This window comes from Symphalangus syndactylus, chromosome 5 (genome assembly GCF_028878055.3).
Source record: "Symphalangus syndactylus isolate Jambi chromosome 5, NHGRI_mSymSyn1-v2.1_pri, whole genome shotgun sequence".
Classification (NCBI taxonomy): domain Eukaryota; kingdom Metazoa; phylum Chordata; class Mammalia; order Primates; family Hylobatidae; genus Symphalangus; species Symphalangus syndactylus.
In genome coordinates, this window is record NC_072427.2 from 141,447,843 (window position 1) to 141,461,701 (window position 13,859).

Consider the following 13,859-nt stretch of genomic DNA (forward strand, 5'->3'; position numbering starts at 1 on the left):
CTATTCTGTTCCATTTGTTTATGTGTCTGTTTCTATGCCAGTAACAGGTTGTTTTGGTTACTGTAACTTTACAGAACATTTTGAAATCAGGTAATGTTATGCCTCCAGCTTTGTTCTTTTTGCTTGGGATTGCTTTGTCTATTTGGGCTCTTTTTTGGTTCCATATGGATTTTAGGATTGTTTTTTCCATTTCTGTGAGAAAATGACAGTGGTATTTTTATAGGATTACATTGAATCTATAGATTGCTTTGGGCAGTATAATCATTTTAGTGATATTAACTCTTCCAATTCATGAGCATGCGATATCTTCCCATTTGTTTTTGTCCTCTTCAGTTTCATCAGTGTTTGTAGTTTTCCTTATAGAGGTCTTTTACCTTCTTTGTTAAATTTATTCCTAGATGGGTTTTTGGGTTCTTTTTTTTTTGGTAGCTATTGTAAATGGGATTGTCTTCTTGATTTCTTTCCCGCTGAGTTTATTATTGGTGGTATATAAAAACACTACTGACTTTTGTATGTTAATTTGTTTTTTTGAGACAGTCTCACTGTGTTGCCCAGGCTGGAGTGCAGTGGAGTGATCTCAGCTCACTGCAACCTCCACCTCCCGGGTTCAAGCAAATCTCCTGCCTCAGCCTCCCAAGTAGCAGGGATTACAGGCACCTGCCACCAAGTCCAGCTAATTTTTTTTTTTTCATATTTTAGTAGAGACAGGGTTTCACTATGTTGCCCAGGCTTGTCTCAAACTCCTGAGCTCAGGCAATCCACCCTCCTTGGCCTCCCAAAGTGCCGGGATTACAGGCGTGAGCCACCGCACACAGTCTGTATGTTAATTTTATATCCTTCAACTGTACTGAATTTATCATATCTAAGAGCTTTTTGGTGAAGTCTTTAGGTTTTCTAGATGTAAGATCATATCATCTGCAAAGAGAGATAATTTGACTCCCTGTTTTCCAATTTGGATGCCTTTTATTTTTCTTGCCTAATTGCTCTGGCTAGTACTTTCAGTACTATGTTGAATAGGAGAGGTGAAATTGGGCATCCTTGTCTAGTTCCAGTTCTTAGAGGGAAAGCTTTCAGCTTTTCCTCATTCCGTGTGATATTTGCAGGTTTGTAGTATATGGCTTTTATTATTTTGTGGGTGTGTGATATATGGCTGGCCTTTATTATGTTGAGATATATTCCTTCTATGGCTAGTTTTTTGAGAGTTTTTATCAAGAAGAGATGTTGAATATTATCAAATGCTTTTTCTGCACCGATTGAGATGATCATATGGCTTTTGTTCTTCATTCTGTTGACGTAATGTATCATGTTTATTGATTTGCATATGTTAAATAATCCTTGCTTCCTGGGGATAAATACCACTTGATCATGGCGTATTATCTTTTTGATGTGCTGTTAGATTCAGTTTGCTAGTATTTTTTTTTTGGAGGATTTTTACGTCTATGTTCATCAGGGATATTGACCCATAGTTTTCCTTTTTTGTTGTATCCTTGTCCGGTTTTAGTATGAGGGTACTGCTGGCCTTGTAGAATGAGGTAGAATTCCCTATTCTTCAATTTTTTTGAATAGTTTGAAGAGAATTAGTGTTAGTTCTTCTTTGGAAGTTTGGCATAATTCAGCAGTAAAGTCATCCAGTTCTGGACTTTTCTTTGTTGGGAGACTAGTCATTCAATCTCATTACTCATTGTTGGTCTGTTCATGTAATATATGGTATCTTATTTTTTTCTGATTCAATCTATGTAGATTGTATTTATCCAGGAATTTCTCCACTTCCTCTATATTTTTCACTTTGCTGGTATATAGTTGTTCATAACAGTCTCTGATAATCTTTCACATTTTTGTGCAATTAGTTTTTATGTCTTTTTCTAATTTCTGATTTTATTTGGATCTTCTCTCATTTTTTTCTTGGTTAGTCTAGCTAATGGTTTATTGACTTTGTTTACCTTTTCATAAAAACAACTTTTTATTTCAATGATCCTTTGTATTATTTTTTCAACCTCTATTTTGTCTAGTTCTACTCTGACCTGTATTATTTCTTTCCCTCTACTAACTTTGGGTTTGGTTTGTTCTTGCTTTTCTAATTCCTTGATGTGCCTTGTTAGATTTGAATTTTTTCTGCTTTTTTGATGCAGGCATTTACTGCTATAAAATTCTCTCTAAGCAGTACTTTTGCTGTATCCCATAGGTTGTGGTATGCTGTGTTTAAATTTTCGTTTGTTTTAATTTTTTAAAATTTCTCCTAATTTCTTTATTGACTCAATTGTCATTCAGAAGCATGTTGTTTAATTTTTATGTATTTGTGTAGTTTCCAAAGTTCCTCCTGGTATTGGGTTCTACTTTTATTCCATTGTGGCCTGAGAAGATATTTGATATAATTCTGGTTCTTTATAAATATGTTGAGACTTGTTTTGTGTCATAACATATGGTCTGTCCTGGAGAATGTTCCATGTGCTGATCACAGGAATGTTTATTCTTTAGCTATTGAACGAAATGTTCTGTAAATGTTAGATTCATTTGTTCTATCGTGCAGTTTAAAGCCAATGTTTCTTGGTTAATTTTCTGTCTTTATGATCTGTTTAATGCTGAGAGTGGAGTGTTGAAGTCCCCAACTATTATTAGATTGGAATCTACTTCTTCCTTTAGATCTAATAGTATTTGCTTTAAATGTCTGTATGCTTCAATGTTGGGTGTGTATATGTTTAGAATTGTTATATCCTCTTGCTGAATTGAGTCCTTTATCATTATATAATGATCTATGACCTTTGTCTCTTTTTACAGTTTTTTACTTAAAGTCTGTTTTACCTAATGTAAGTATAGCTACTCTTGCTTGCTTTTGGTTTTCATTTGCATGGAATATCTTTCCATCTCTTTACTTTCAGTCTATATATTTCTTTACAGATGAGTTTCTTGTAGGCAGCCTATAGTTGAGTCATTTTTAAAAATCCATTGAACCAGTCTATATGTTTTAAGTGAAAAATTTTGATCCATTTACATTCAAGGTTATTATTATGTAAGGGCTTATTCCTTTCATTTGATTAATTGATTTCTGGTTGTTTTACACATCCTTTGTTCCTTTCTTTCCCTTGTTTATCATTATGGTTTGTGGTCTTCTGCAGGGTAACATTTGACACCCTTCTCTTCCCTCTTTGTGTGATTGATTTACTAGTGGGTTTCATACTTTCACGTGTTTTCATGGTGGTAGATGCCATCCTTTCACTTCCAGGCATAGGATGCCCTGAAGCATTTCTTGTAGGGGAGGTCTAGTGGTGATGAATTTCCCTAGCTTTCACTTGTCTGGGACAGACTTTATTTCTTCTTCATTTATGAAAGATAAGTTTGCTGGATATAGTATCCTTAACTGGAATTTGGTTTTTCTTTCAACACTTTGACTACCTCATCCCTTTTCTCCTGGCCTGTAATGTTTCTGCTGAGAAATTCACTGTTAATCTGATGGGGGTTTCCTTATAAGTAACCAGATTCTTTTTTCTTGCTGTTTTTAAAATTTTCTCTTTAACTTTTGACAATTTGACTATAATGTGCCAGGGAGAAGATCTTTTTTAATTATATCTATTTGGGAATCTCTGAGTTTCCTGTATCTGAATGTCTAAATCTCTTGCTATTATTTTGTTAAATGGGTTTTGTATTCCTTTTGTTTTCTCTTAGCCTTTTGGGACACCAAAAATTTTAAGTATTTAGCCACTTTATGGTGTCTATATCATGTAGGCTTTGCTCATTCATTTTTGTTCTTTTTTCCTTATTTTTGTCTTATTGGATTATTTCAAAAGACCTGTCTTCAAGTTCTGAAATTCTTCTGCTTGATCTAGCATACTGTTGAAGCTTTCCAGTGTATTTTGTATTTTATTGAATGACTTCCTCAGTTCCAGAGTTTGTTTTATTCTTTTTTATGGTATTTATTTCTTTGGTAAATTTTTCATTCATATCCTGAATTTTTTTTATTTCTTTGTATTTTTTTTTGTATTCTCCTATATCTCACTGAAGCTCCTTTAATATTATTTTAAATTATTTTTCCAGAATTTTATTAATTTCCTTTTCATTGGAAATTGTTGCTGTAGAACTACTGTGTTTCTCTGGAGGTGTCGTATTTCCTTGCTTTTTCATGCTTCTTGTGTCTTTATATTGATATCTGTGCATCTGGTGTAGCAATTACTTCTTCCAAATTTTAACATTTGCTTTCATAGGGGAGGACTTTTTTCCTGAAGATGTATCTACAGTATTGGTTGGGTGAGGCACTTTGGCCTTGATTCTGGGTGCATGCAGTAGTGTAGTCTCCACATAATTTACTCATCTGTGAACAGTGTCAGTGGGTCTGTTATTTCCCTAGTGGGTTAGGATGTCATTGTTAGTGGAGGCAGTGGTGACGTTTTGTTGAAGACTGGAATGCCAGGTGGGCTGCTCCTCAGGGCCCCTTGGAGGCACTGGTGCCAGCATAAGCTGTCCTTGGGCCCCAGGACAGCTTATCTGGTACCAGTGTTAGTGAGTCTAGGCAGATCAATTATTTGGCCTCCAAGTAACTTCCTCAGGTGCCAGCAGTAGCAGCAGTGGCCTAGGCTGGTGGGTGGATTCCCGGGTTCCTGGGCAGCAAGCATGGTGTGAGTAGTGGAAGTAGCCATGATAGGACAAGCTTCTGGTTCCCAAGCAGTCTGCACTGGTGTTGGTAGTGGCTGTGACAGGCTGGGCAGGCCAGTCTGCAGGTCCACAAGTGGTATATGCTGGTGGGTACCAGCTGTGGTGGTAGCAGCAGGTTATGTGGCCCCCAGAAGATGTACTCAGGTGCCAACAGTGGTGGACTGGGCTAGGAGATCTCTAGGGCCCCTGCACGGTATGCTGAAGCACTGGGAGGGTGCAAGTGAGCCAGGTGGACCTGTCCTCAGACCTGTCTTCAGTCCCCACCCCGTGGTGTGTACAGGCACTGGCTTCAGTAGGCAGGGGTCATTCTCAATTTTTATAAGCTCAATGAACAAGGTGTCCATGCGGTATACTTACTAGACTTATAAATACCATCTAATAATTTAAAAGGAAATATGCCAGCATCTAGAAGGAATAGAGAAATGTACTTTCACTCATTTTATCCTTCCTCTGAAGGAAATAGAGCAAAAGCTCTTTACATTTGCTTTTGTAACAGTCCCTCCAAAAGGCCTTGAAGCCCTGTGAAAAATTTCTAATTATTTTTCCTTTTAGCATTTTACCTGAGCCTTAATAATCCAAGAAGATAGTGAGTAAAGTATTTTAAGATATTCATGGTCTTTAAACAAAAACATCTTTTGTTCTGTGGGATAAAAATAGAAACATTTTCCTTCCATTTACAAAGTCACTGCCAGATGAGTTTTATGGCCACACTCTGCAGGGCACGAGTGGGCCATTTTTACCTCTCCCCTTCCCTTTCTTTTTCAGTAGTAACAGTATGTTGAAATACAACTTTCTGAAATACAGCTGCTCCTAGCCCTGCCTTCTCCTCATTCCTTTCTTTCCTCCTGCTTTTCTGAATTCCAGGATTCCTCCACACAATCAGCATATCCTTTCTCAAGCCCTTTTTTTCTAATCTGAGTATATCCGAATATTTAAAACCTTATTCACTAAAACAGCATCATCTTTAATTCATTTGTGTAGCTGGACACTTCTGGAATCAGAAATGAGGAATAAAATTTCATGTCAAGTAACTGATTCCAATAGAATACAGAGTCGAAACTAGATCACTCAGCAATGCCCCAGAAACACCCAGTAGAGTCGTCCCTCCATCCATAGGGAACTGGTCCCAGGAACCCCTGTGGATACCAAAATCCACAGCGGCTCAAGGATCTGATACAAAATGGCATATCATATGCATATAACCTGCATACATTATCCTGTGTACTTTAAATTATCTCTAGATTGCTTATAATCCCTAATATGATGTAAATACTATGTAAATATCTGTGGTACTGTATTGTTTAGGGAATAATGACAAGAAAAAAAAGGTCCGGTACATGTTCAATATAGACACAATCATCCTGTTTTTTCCAAATATTTTCCATCCCCATTTGGTTGAATCCACGAATGCAGAACCCATGGAGACAGAGGGCTGACAGTATTTCACTCTGTGGCACTGGATCGGCCCAGTTGTTTGTTGTTTCTGCCTATTCTGCTCTAAGGCAGTCAGCAGATGTTTACCAAGGCAGGAGCATCATCTAGTGGTGAATATTGGCACCACAGGCTATACCGCGGCTCTAGTTCCTTCCCAGGGAATTGTTCAGGCAAAGTACAGGGACAGGGATTGCATCTAGTATCACTTATGATCTTGTTTTTAGCCAGAGTGAAAAACAAACTTTATTTAAAACAAATGGTTTTCACCACACATTTTGATTTAAAAAAATAAAAGCTGCCAACAGGTGGTAGCAGATGAGCAGATGGGCTTCCTCCTGTCTCCCTACCTCTTCCTCCATACCTCCCTTTTCTCCATGTCGCGTCTCTATTGCAGCTGTGCATTATAATCACCTGAAGAGCTTAAAAATCTACGACTGCCCTTTGCCCATACAATATTTGGGACATACTTATACTGATGAATTATTTATTGTTTATCTGAAATCCAAATTTAACTTGATGTCCTTTATTTTTCTTGCTAAATCTGGGAACCCTACTAAGACCACTTCAAAATATATTAAATCAGAATGACTTAGGATGGGGCCTGGGCATAAGAAATTGTGCAAATGTTCCCCAGGTGATACTATTGTTTGCTATAAGTTAGAACCGTGGACAGTAGGGCTTTTATTCTCATTTGGAGCCATTTGCCTCATATTCACTGAGCCTTTGTTCCCCCACCAAACTGAGGGTTGGGCTGGTATTTCTCATGGCCCAATAACAAGATGCAGATGAACTGAGGAGGAAGAGTTTTTATTTCTGTAACCAGTTACAGGGAGAAGGCCTGGAAATTATCACCAGACCAACTGAAAATTACGGTTTTTTCAGAGCTTCTAAGCTATATGTCTACATGTAAGTATGCATTCATTTAAAGACAGACATGGTTAACTTCTTTTCATCTATAACTAAGGTCTGAGTCCTGAAGACCTTCTTCTGGAGCCTCAGTAAGTTTACTTAATCTACATGGGTCCAGATGCTGGGGTGATTACCCTTATCTTGTCTCCTGCTAAATCACAGAGGTTTAGGGAGTTCCTTCAGACCCCCAATAAACTTCTTTGTGGAGGCCTGGGGAGTTTCTTCAGACCCCCAAAAATCTTGTTTAATCCTAAACAGGTCCTGTTAAGAAGAATTCCTTTGTTATTTTGTCCTGCTTTAAGGCCCAGGCAAAATTCTTGGTGGGCTTTTGTTACATTCCAGGCTTTGTATAAGGGCACTGGCTTTTAATATTTAACTTAACCACTCAATCAGTACTGAAATAGTTGTTATGGAGGCCTGCCACACCTTCACTATTTTTCTCTCTCCAACATAAACCTTGCAAGCTCTTGTAAATTCACTTAGTCTCCCCTATCAACCTGGCCTCATCTAAATTGGTATCACTTATCATCTAAATTGGTGTCATTAATTTCACCCAAGGGAATAACTGGATAAGATAATGCAGGTGGTCATGCCTGAGACAGAAACCAGAGAGCTGGGGATCTCTTGTCTGCACTAACAGAGTTGAAGATATTTTTAAACTATTCCTTGCCTTAATCACTCCCATCAATGAGAATAAGAATTCTCTCTTGATTTAGTTTACTATCCCCTGAGCTAATTCGCCTGTTTTTTCTTCCAGGTGTACTTACTTGTAAAAAACTGTTGGGAGGAAGATCCAGAAAAGAGACCAGATTTCAAAAAAATTGAGACTACACTTGCCAAGATATTTGGGTATTGCTGAAATGTTTACTTTTATTCACTTATTTCAGGGTTTTTAAAAAATTATAGTTGACATTCAGTGGCACCTAAGAATGAGAATGTCTATTCCAGTGAAAATTCCCAGGGGGCAACCAACACCTGCCTCATAACATTAAAATGATATGGAGACTATCAGACCATTTTCCCAGGGAAATAATCACTTGAAAAGTTAAATACTCAAGGTCAAAACTTTTCTGATTAAAAAACAAACTTTAGCGGATTATAAATTTGTCTGTTAAAAATAGAGCTTCTGGGTCCTTCTGTGAGTAATTAGGATTTAGAAGTGTAGCGTGAGTCCTGAGAATCTGTAAAGCTCCTAGACAATTGTTAACCTCAGCATGTTCTTAGGATCTTAAAGTCTTAAAATCTCCAGCTTTGGCCCTAGGTACTTAAGACATGTCATGAATCAGAGCATAATTCAAGTTGGGGGAGAAAAGTACACAATTATCTGGTTGAGATTAATTTCTAGATATCCCATGTTTTCAGTTAATACACTGCAGAATGAGAAAAATAACACTGAATTAAGAGTTAGGAAATCCAATTTCTAGACTAAGATCTGATAAGAGTTTGCTGTGGGGCATTGGGCAAAACACTTACCCTCACTGGGTATCAATTTTCTTCTTAGAAAAATTGGATTGAACAAGATGATTCTTATGGTTTTTTCCAGGTCTTTCTGTAGTTCTCATTAGGTCAAAAGATTCAGATACTTAATGAGACTAAAAGTCTAGAGCTGGAGGAGATGAGGTGGAGTGAAGTTAATGAACGTGTGGTCATTAATTAGTAGAACTAAGCTGTCAGTTGTGGGAATGGAGCAGGAAATAATAATTAATTCTAGCCCTTTTTTTTTCTCCTTCACTGTCCTGTCCAGATGAGACTTTATGTGTGACTAATAAAATGTATGCTCATGAAGAAACTGGGTCCTTGATACTCAGCCTTTAATGTGTGTGATGGTTCTCAAACTTGGCTGCAGCTTGGAATCACCTGAGGAACTTTAAAAATACTGATACTAGGGTTTTACCCTAGAGAGGCTGATGTAATTGGTCTGGGTACATGCTGGTGTCAGGATTTTTAATAGCTCCCAGGTGATTAAAATATGCAGTCAAAGGTGAGAAACTGTTTTAATTGAATCAATTCATCCTAGAGTAAGATTACCCAACTTCATCTCTTACACCCGCTCCCACATCCATTCTACCCAACTAGACTCTGTACTGGCACTTTCAAGTAAAAATTCCCTGGGGAACTTGTTAAACGATTCTGTTTCTTCATTCCAAGCCTAGCAATTTTCAGTCACATAGGTCTCGGGTAGGGCACAAAAATGTACTGGATTTTTAACAAACATCTCTTCCCATCCCAGGGGATGATGATGCAGGCCATCTTCTCCTGAGACCAGAAGTATTTGTTATTCTTGTAATAGTAAAATGACTGTGATTTATTCAGCACCTTCAATTGTGCCTTAGATGTTATGAACATTATCTCTGATCCTCACAATGCTAGGAGAACTCAATGTGTCTCCTCCCTGACCTCTGCACCAAGGCTTGTCATACCTCCCACTGTCACACAAAGCTGGCATCTCATCTAAGTCTCCTTGATCTGACAAAATAATCCAGTTAGGCTTCTGGTGTCAGGACCCTGGCTCTCTGTAATGAGGAGATAATTTAAGGCTTAGCTTGGCTTTTCTTAGTCCTTCTCCTACACTTTCATTTATCACTTCTTGACCAGCTTTTAAAATATTTTCCTTTATTGCAAATTGTTTCTTTTGTATTTTAGAAAATACAAATAAACAAGCAAGAAAGTAAAACATCACCTGTTTCCCAATAGGTGACCACCAGTCTTCAAAAAATAAAATTCAGATTATAATTTTTGCTATTTTATAAACTGACTTTTTCACTTAATAACACAGAGGGAGTGTCATTCTGCGTATTCAACTATACTAATTTGTATTTTATGATACAAATTAGAATGTTAATATTCCATTGTCCCATCATATTTTAACTACACTTTTGCTATACATTTAGATTATTTTCAAATGTTTGCTCTTGTAAAGAATACTGTGACTTTTATTGTTGTTAACTCTAAACACATTCATGATTGTTTCCTTAGGATAATTCTCAGAAGTAGAGTTATAAGCTGATTGGTATATGCACTCTTAAAGCTTGTGACATATTTTTACCAAATTGCTCTTCAGGAAGGTTTTGTACTATATGTATTTCCTCCTTCTTCTACATTGATTACCATCATTTTAACATTTGTTTTCCCGTTTTTAATCTTATTCTTGTCCTGAGGTTAAGTTGGGTTTTTTGTTTGTTTGAGACAGAGTCTCACTCTCTCATCCAGGCTGGAGTGCAGTGGCATGATCTCGACTCACTGCAACCTCCACCTCCCAGCTTCAAGCAATTCTCCTGCCTCAGCCTCTGGAGTAGTGCCACCATGCCCGGCTAATTTTTCTATTTCTAGTAGAGAAAGGGTTTCACCATGTTGGTCAGGCTGGTCTCAAACTCCTGACCTCAAGTGATCCTCCTGCCTTGGACTCCCAAAGTTCTGGGATTACAGGCATGAGCCACTGTGCCTGGACGAGCTTGAGTTTTTTTGTTATGTTTGTTGGCTTTTATTTTTCTTTGTTTAATTATCTGTTCATCATATTTGCCCATTGTTTTATTGGATGTTCATGTTTTCTTAATAATATATAAGAGCTCTTTATCTATTGCTACCTACAGACTTTTTCATGACCAAAAAAATGAAAGCTATATGGATACCTTGATCCGACGTCTACAGCTATATTCTCGAAACCTGGAACATCTGGTAGAGGAAAGGACACAGCTGTACAAGGCAGAGAGGGACAGGGCTGACAGACTTAACTTTATGTTGCTTCCAAGGTAAGGCAAGTCTCGCTGATGTGGAGGCTGAAATCTTCAGCATATCCTCCTAGCATTGCTTTTCATTGTATCTATATAGGATTTGTTTCCTTTTATGTATTCTTCAGTAGATTATTGGTTTTACAATGCATGTACTGCCAGGCGTGGTGGCTCATGCCTGTAATCCTAGCACTTTGGGAGGCCGAGGCGGGTGAATCATGAGGTCAGGAGATTGAGACCATCCTGGCTAACACGGTGAAACCCCACCTCTACTAAAAATAATAATAAAAACAATTAGCCAGGCATGGTGGCAGGTGACTGTAGTCCCAGCTACTCAGGAGGCTGAGGCAGGAGAATGGAGTGAACCCAGGAGGCGGAGCTTGCAGTGAGCCAAGATCGCGCCACTGCACTCCAGCCTGGGTGACAGAGCAAGACTCTGTCTCAAAAAAAAAAAAAAAAAAAAAAATGCATGTACTTTGCTAAGCCTTGTTCCAGTTTGTACTCCACTAAGTAATGTTCTGAAGGTCACCCAGTGAATGGCAGACCTGGGATTCTACCCAAGAAGCCTGGGCTGGAGCCCCTGATCTCCTTTAGTAACTCTGACCTCAAAATCTCAAACCTCTGAAAGTCAAATCACCTGCAAGAAAACTAGGAGGCGGATCACAGGCGGAAAGGAGTTGGAGCACACTTGGCAAGTGGTGTCTGGTAACCTTGTGATAGAAGGGCAGAACCCATGAGCCCTCAGAGTGCCTGGGAACAGTAGGGAACCCTTCATATTCACTTCAAGGATGATAATTTCTATCAGAGCTCCATAAATGTTAGGTACATAATGCATAACTCCTTGCCTGGTCTTTAATGCTGAGTTGTGACAAAAACAATATCCTGGTTATCTGGCTGCCTTCCCAGGGTTTCACTGGCGGTGGTTTTAACCAGTAATGTCATTCAAGTGGTTTGAATCAGCTGGCTCACCATTTCAGCTTTTTTCCTAGCCTTAGTTCAATATGCCACTTGGGCTACTAGTTGGTAGATGTTTTTATTGGATTTCCAAAGGTTATATCACACAAGTCTCTTTAAGAGCTACAATACACCATGGCTTCAGCACAACTCACTTTGGTTATTTATGTAAAAATTATATATGCAAGATAAAACTAAAACATGCATGAGCAATAACTAGAAGAATCAAAAAGAAATATGTGTAGCAAAGGGCAAATAAACTTAAGATTGCATGTAGGAACCAGATATCACTTAGACATTTATTTGAACAGTACCCCTTGGGGTAAATACATTAAAATAGAAAATTTTTCTTTTTTATTTTTATTTTTATTTTATTTATTCACTTTTGAGATGGAGTTTCACTCTTGTTGCCCAGGCTGGAGTGCAATGGCATGACCTCGACTCACTGCAACCTCTGCCTCCTGGGTTCAAGCAATTCTCCTGCCTCAGCCTCCCAAGTAGCTGGGATTACAGGCGCCTGCCACCACACCCAGCTAATTTTTGCATTTTTAGTAGAGAGGGGGTTTCACCATGTTGGCCAGACTGGTCTCAAACTCCTGACCTCAGGTGATTCACCCGCCTCGGCCTCCCAAAGTGCTAGGATTACAGGCGTGAGCCACCGTGCCTGGCCAGAAGTTTTTTCTTCTGGGAAGACTTTCTAAGAGATCTACTCTATACTAATTTTATCTATGTCAGCAACAACCTGTTATCAAAGCTCATGATGTTAACTCCCAGCCCTTCCTTCATTTATTTACAACATGAGTTTCTTTCTCTGGATAACACACTATTTTCCAAGTGTAATAGTCCATTCTCCCCCTGCTATAAAGAACTACCCGAGACTGGGTAATTTATGAGGAAAGGAGGTTTAAATAACTCACAGTTCCACAGGGTGTACAAGAAGCATGGCTGGGGAGGTCTCAGGAAATGTACAACCATGGTGGAAGAGTGAAGGGGAAGCAAGCACCTTCTTCACATGGCAGGAAGAGAGAAAGAGAGCACAGGGGGAGGTGCCACCCACATTCAAACAACTAGATCTCATCACTAACACAAGAACAGCAATGGGGAAATCTGCACACATGATCCCAGCACCTCCCACCACGTCCCTCCCTTAACAATGGGGATTACAATTCAACATGAGATTTGGGTGGGGACACGGAGCCAAACCATATCACCAAACTCATATGACTTTCAGACATAAGCAGTACAATGAATTGCAAATATGGCAGAATATCCAATTTTGTCATTGCATCTATGTAGCCTCCAAAATACTATGCACTTTATACAGGGCATGTCAAGAACAACCACTCCACATGTGTCCCTAGGAATCCAAGCCACACCAAAGGAATGTTTTTCAAAGGTTCCAGGTTTTGTCATTGCACCAATTAAAAAGGTTGCTCCGGATGCTCTGGAGGTTCTCCAAATGAGTGTTAGAAATCTTTGTGGTTGATTGGTTGTTTTCTTTCCGGGACAGCCCACCTCCTTTGTTGCAGTCAGCATACCTCCAAATCTTCCCCATCTTCCTGAATATCCAAGGCCTGGGTTGTGCAGGGAGTGTAATGTAAAAAAAGACTGATGGGTGGGACTGAAGGCTTCCTGAATTCTAGCCCTGGCTCTGTCCCTAATCGGCTGTGGGAACTTATGGAAGTCATACTTTTTTAGACCTCAACTTCCTCATCTGTAAAAATGAAGATTTCTTTTCAATGACTTCTGTGGAACCTCCCAGCTTCCAGTTTCTGATTCTAGTGGTTCCATACTGAGGGCCACTACAAAGTGATGCCAAGGACAGACAGGGACCATCCCACTTCAGGTCAGCCCCCACTTCCTTTTCTCAATGAAGAGGTAACTTGGCATACCAAGTATGGAGTCCCTTCTTCTGGTTCTCTTCCTTCAATCTTGAATCTGATATGCTGCTCCTCATTCAGCAAAGACATTCTAAAAGTTGCTTTAATTTGACTTCTACGGTTTTAGCATGATTTAATTTATTGACATGATTGATTCTGCTTTATAAAGGACCCAAATCTGGTTCAAAATATATTAAATGAACTCTGGTTCAGAATATATCAAAATTTATATTTAAATGCATCATTATTTCATAGTAATATTAAGCAATGCCATGTTACATATGCCAGGAAAGTAAAAGTATCAACTTTG

General features: G+C 38.7%; 1 protein-coding gene across 3 annotated transcripts in view; it reads left to right on the forward strand.

Moving 5' to 3' along the window:
* Positions 1-13,859, forward strand: part of GUCY2C (guanylate cyclase 2C) — a 138,529-nt gene that overhangs the window by 115,214 nt on the left and 9,456 nt on the right. For all 3 annotated transcript variants that reach the window (XM_055280542.2, XM_055280543.2, XM_055280550.2), the window contains 2 exons: positions 7,745-7,836; positions 10,578-10,736. In XM_055280542.2, coding sequence (XP_055136517.2) covers positions 7,745-7,836; positions 10,578-10,736 — 251 coding nt within the window. The remainder of the gene's footprint in view (positions 1-7,744; positions 7,837-10,577; positions 10,737-13,859) is intronic.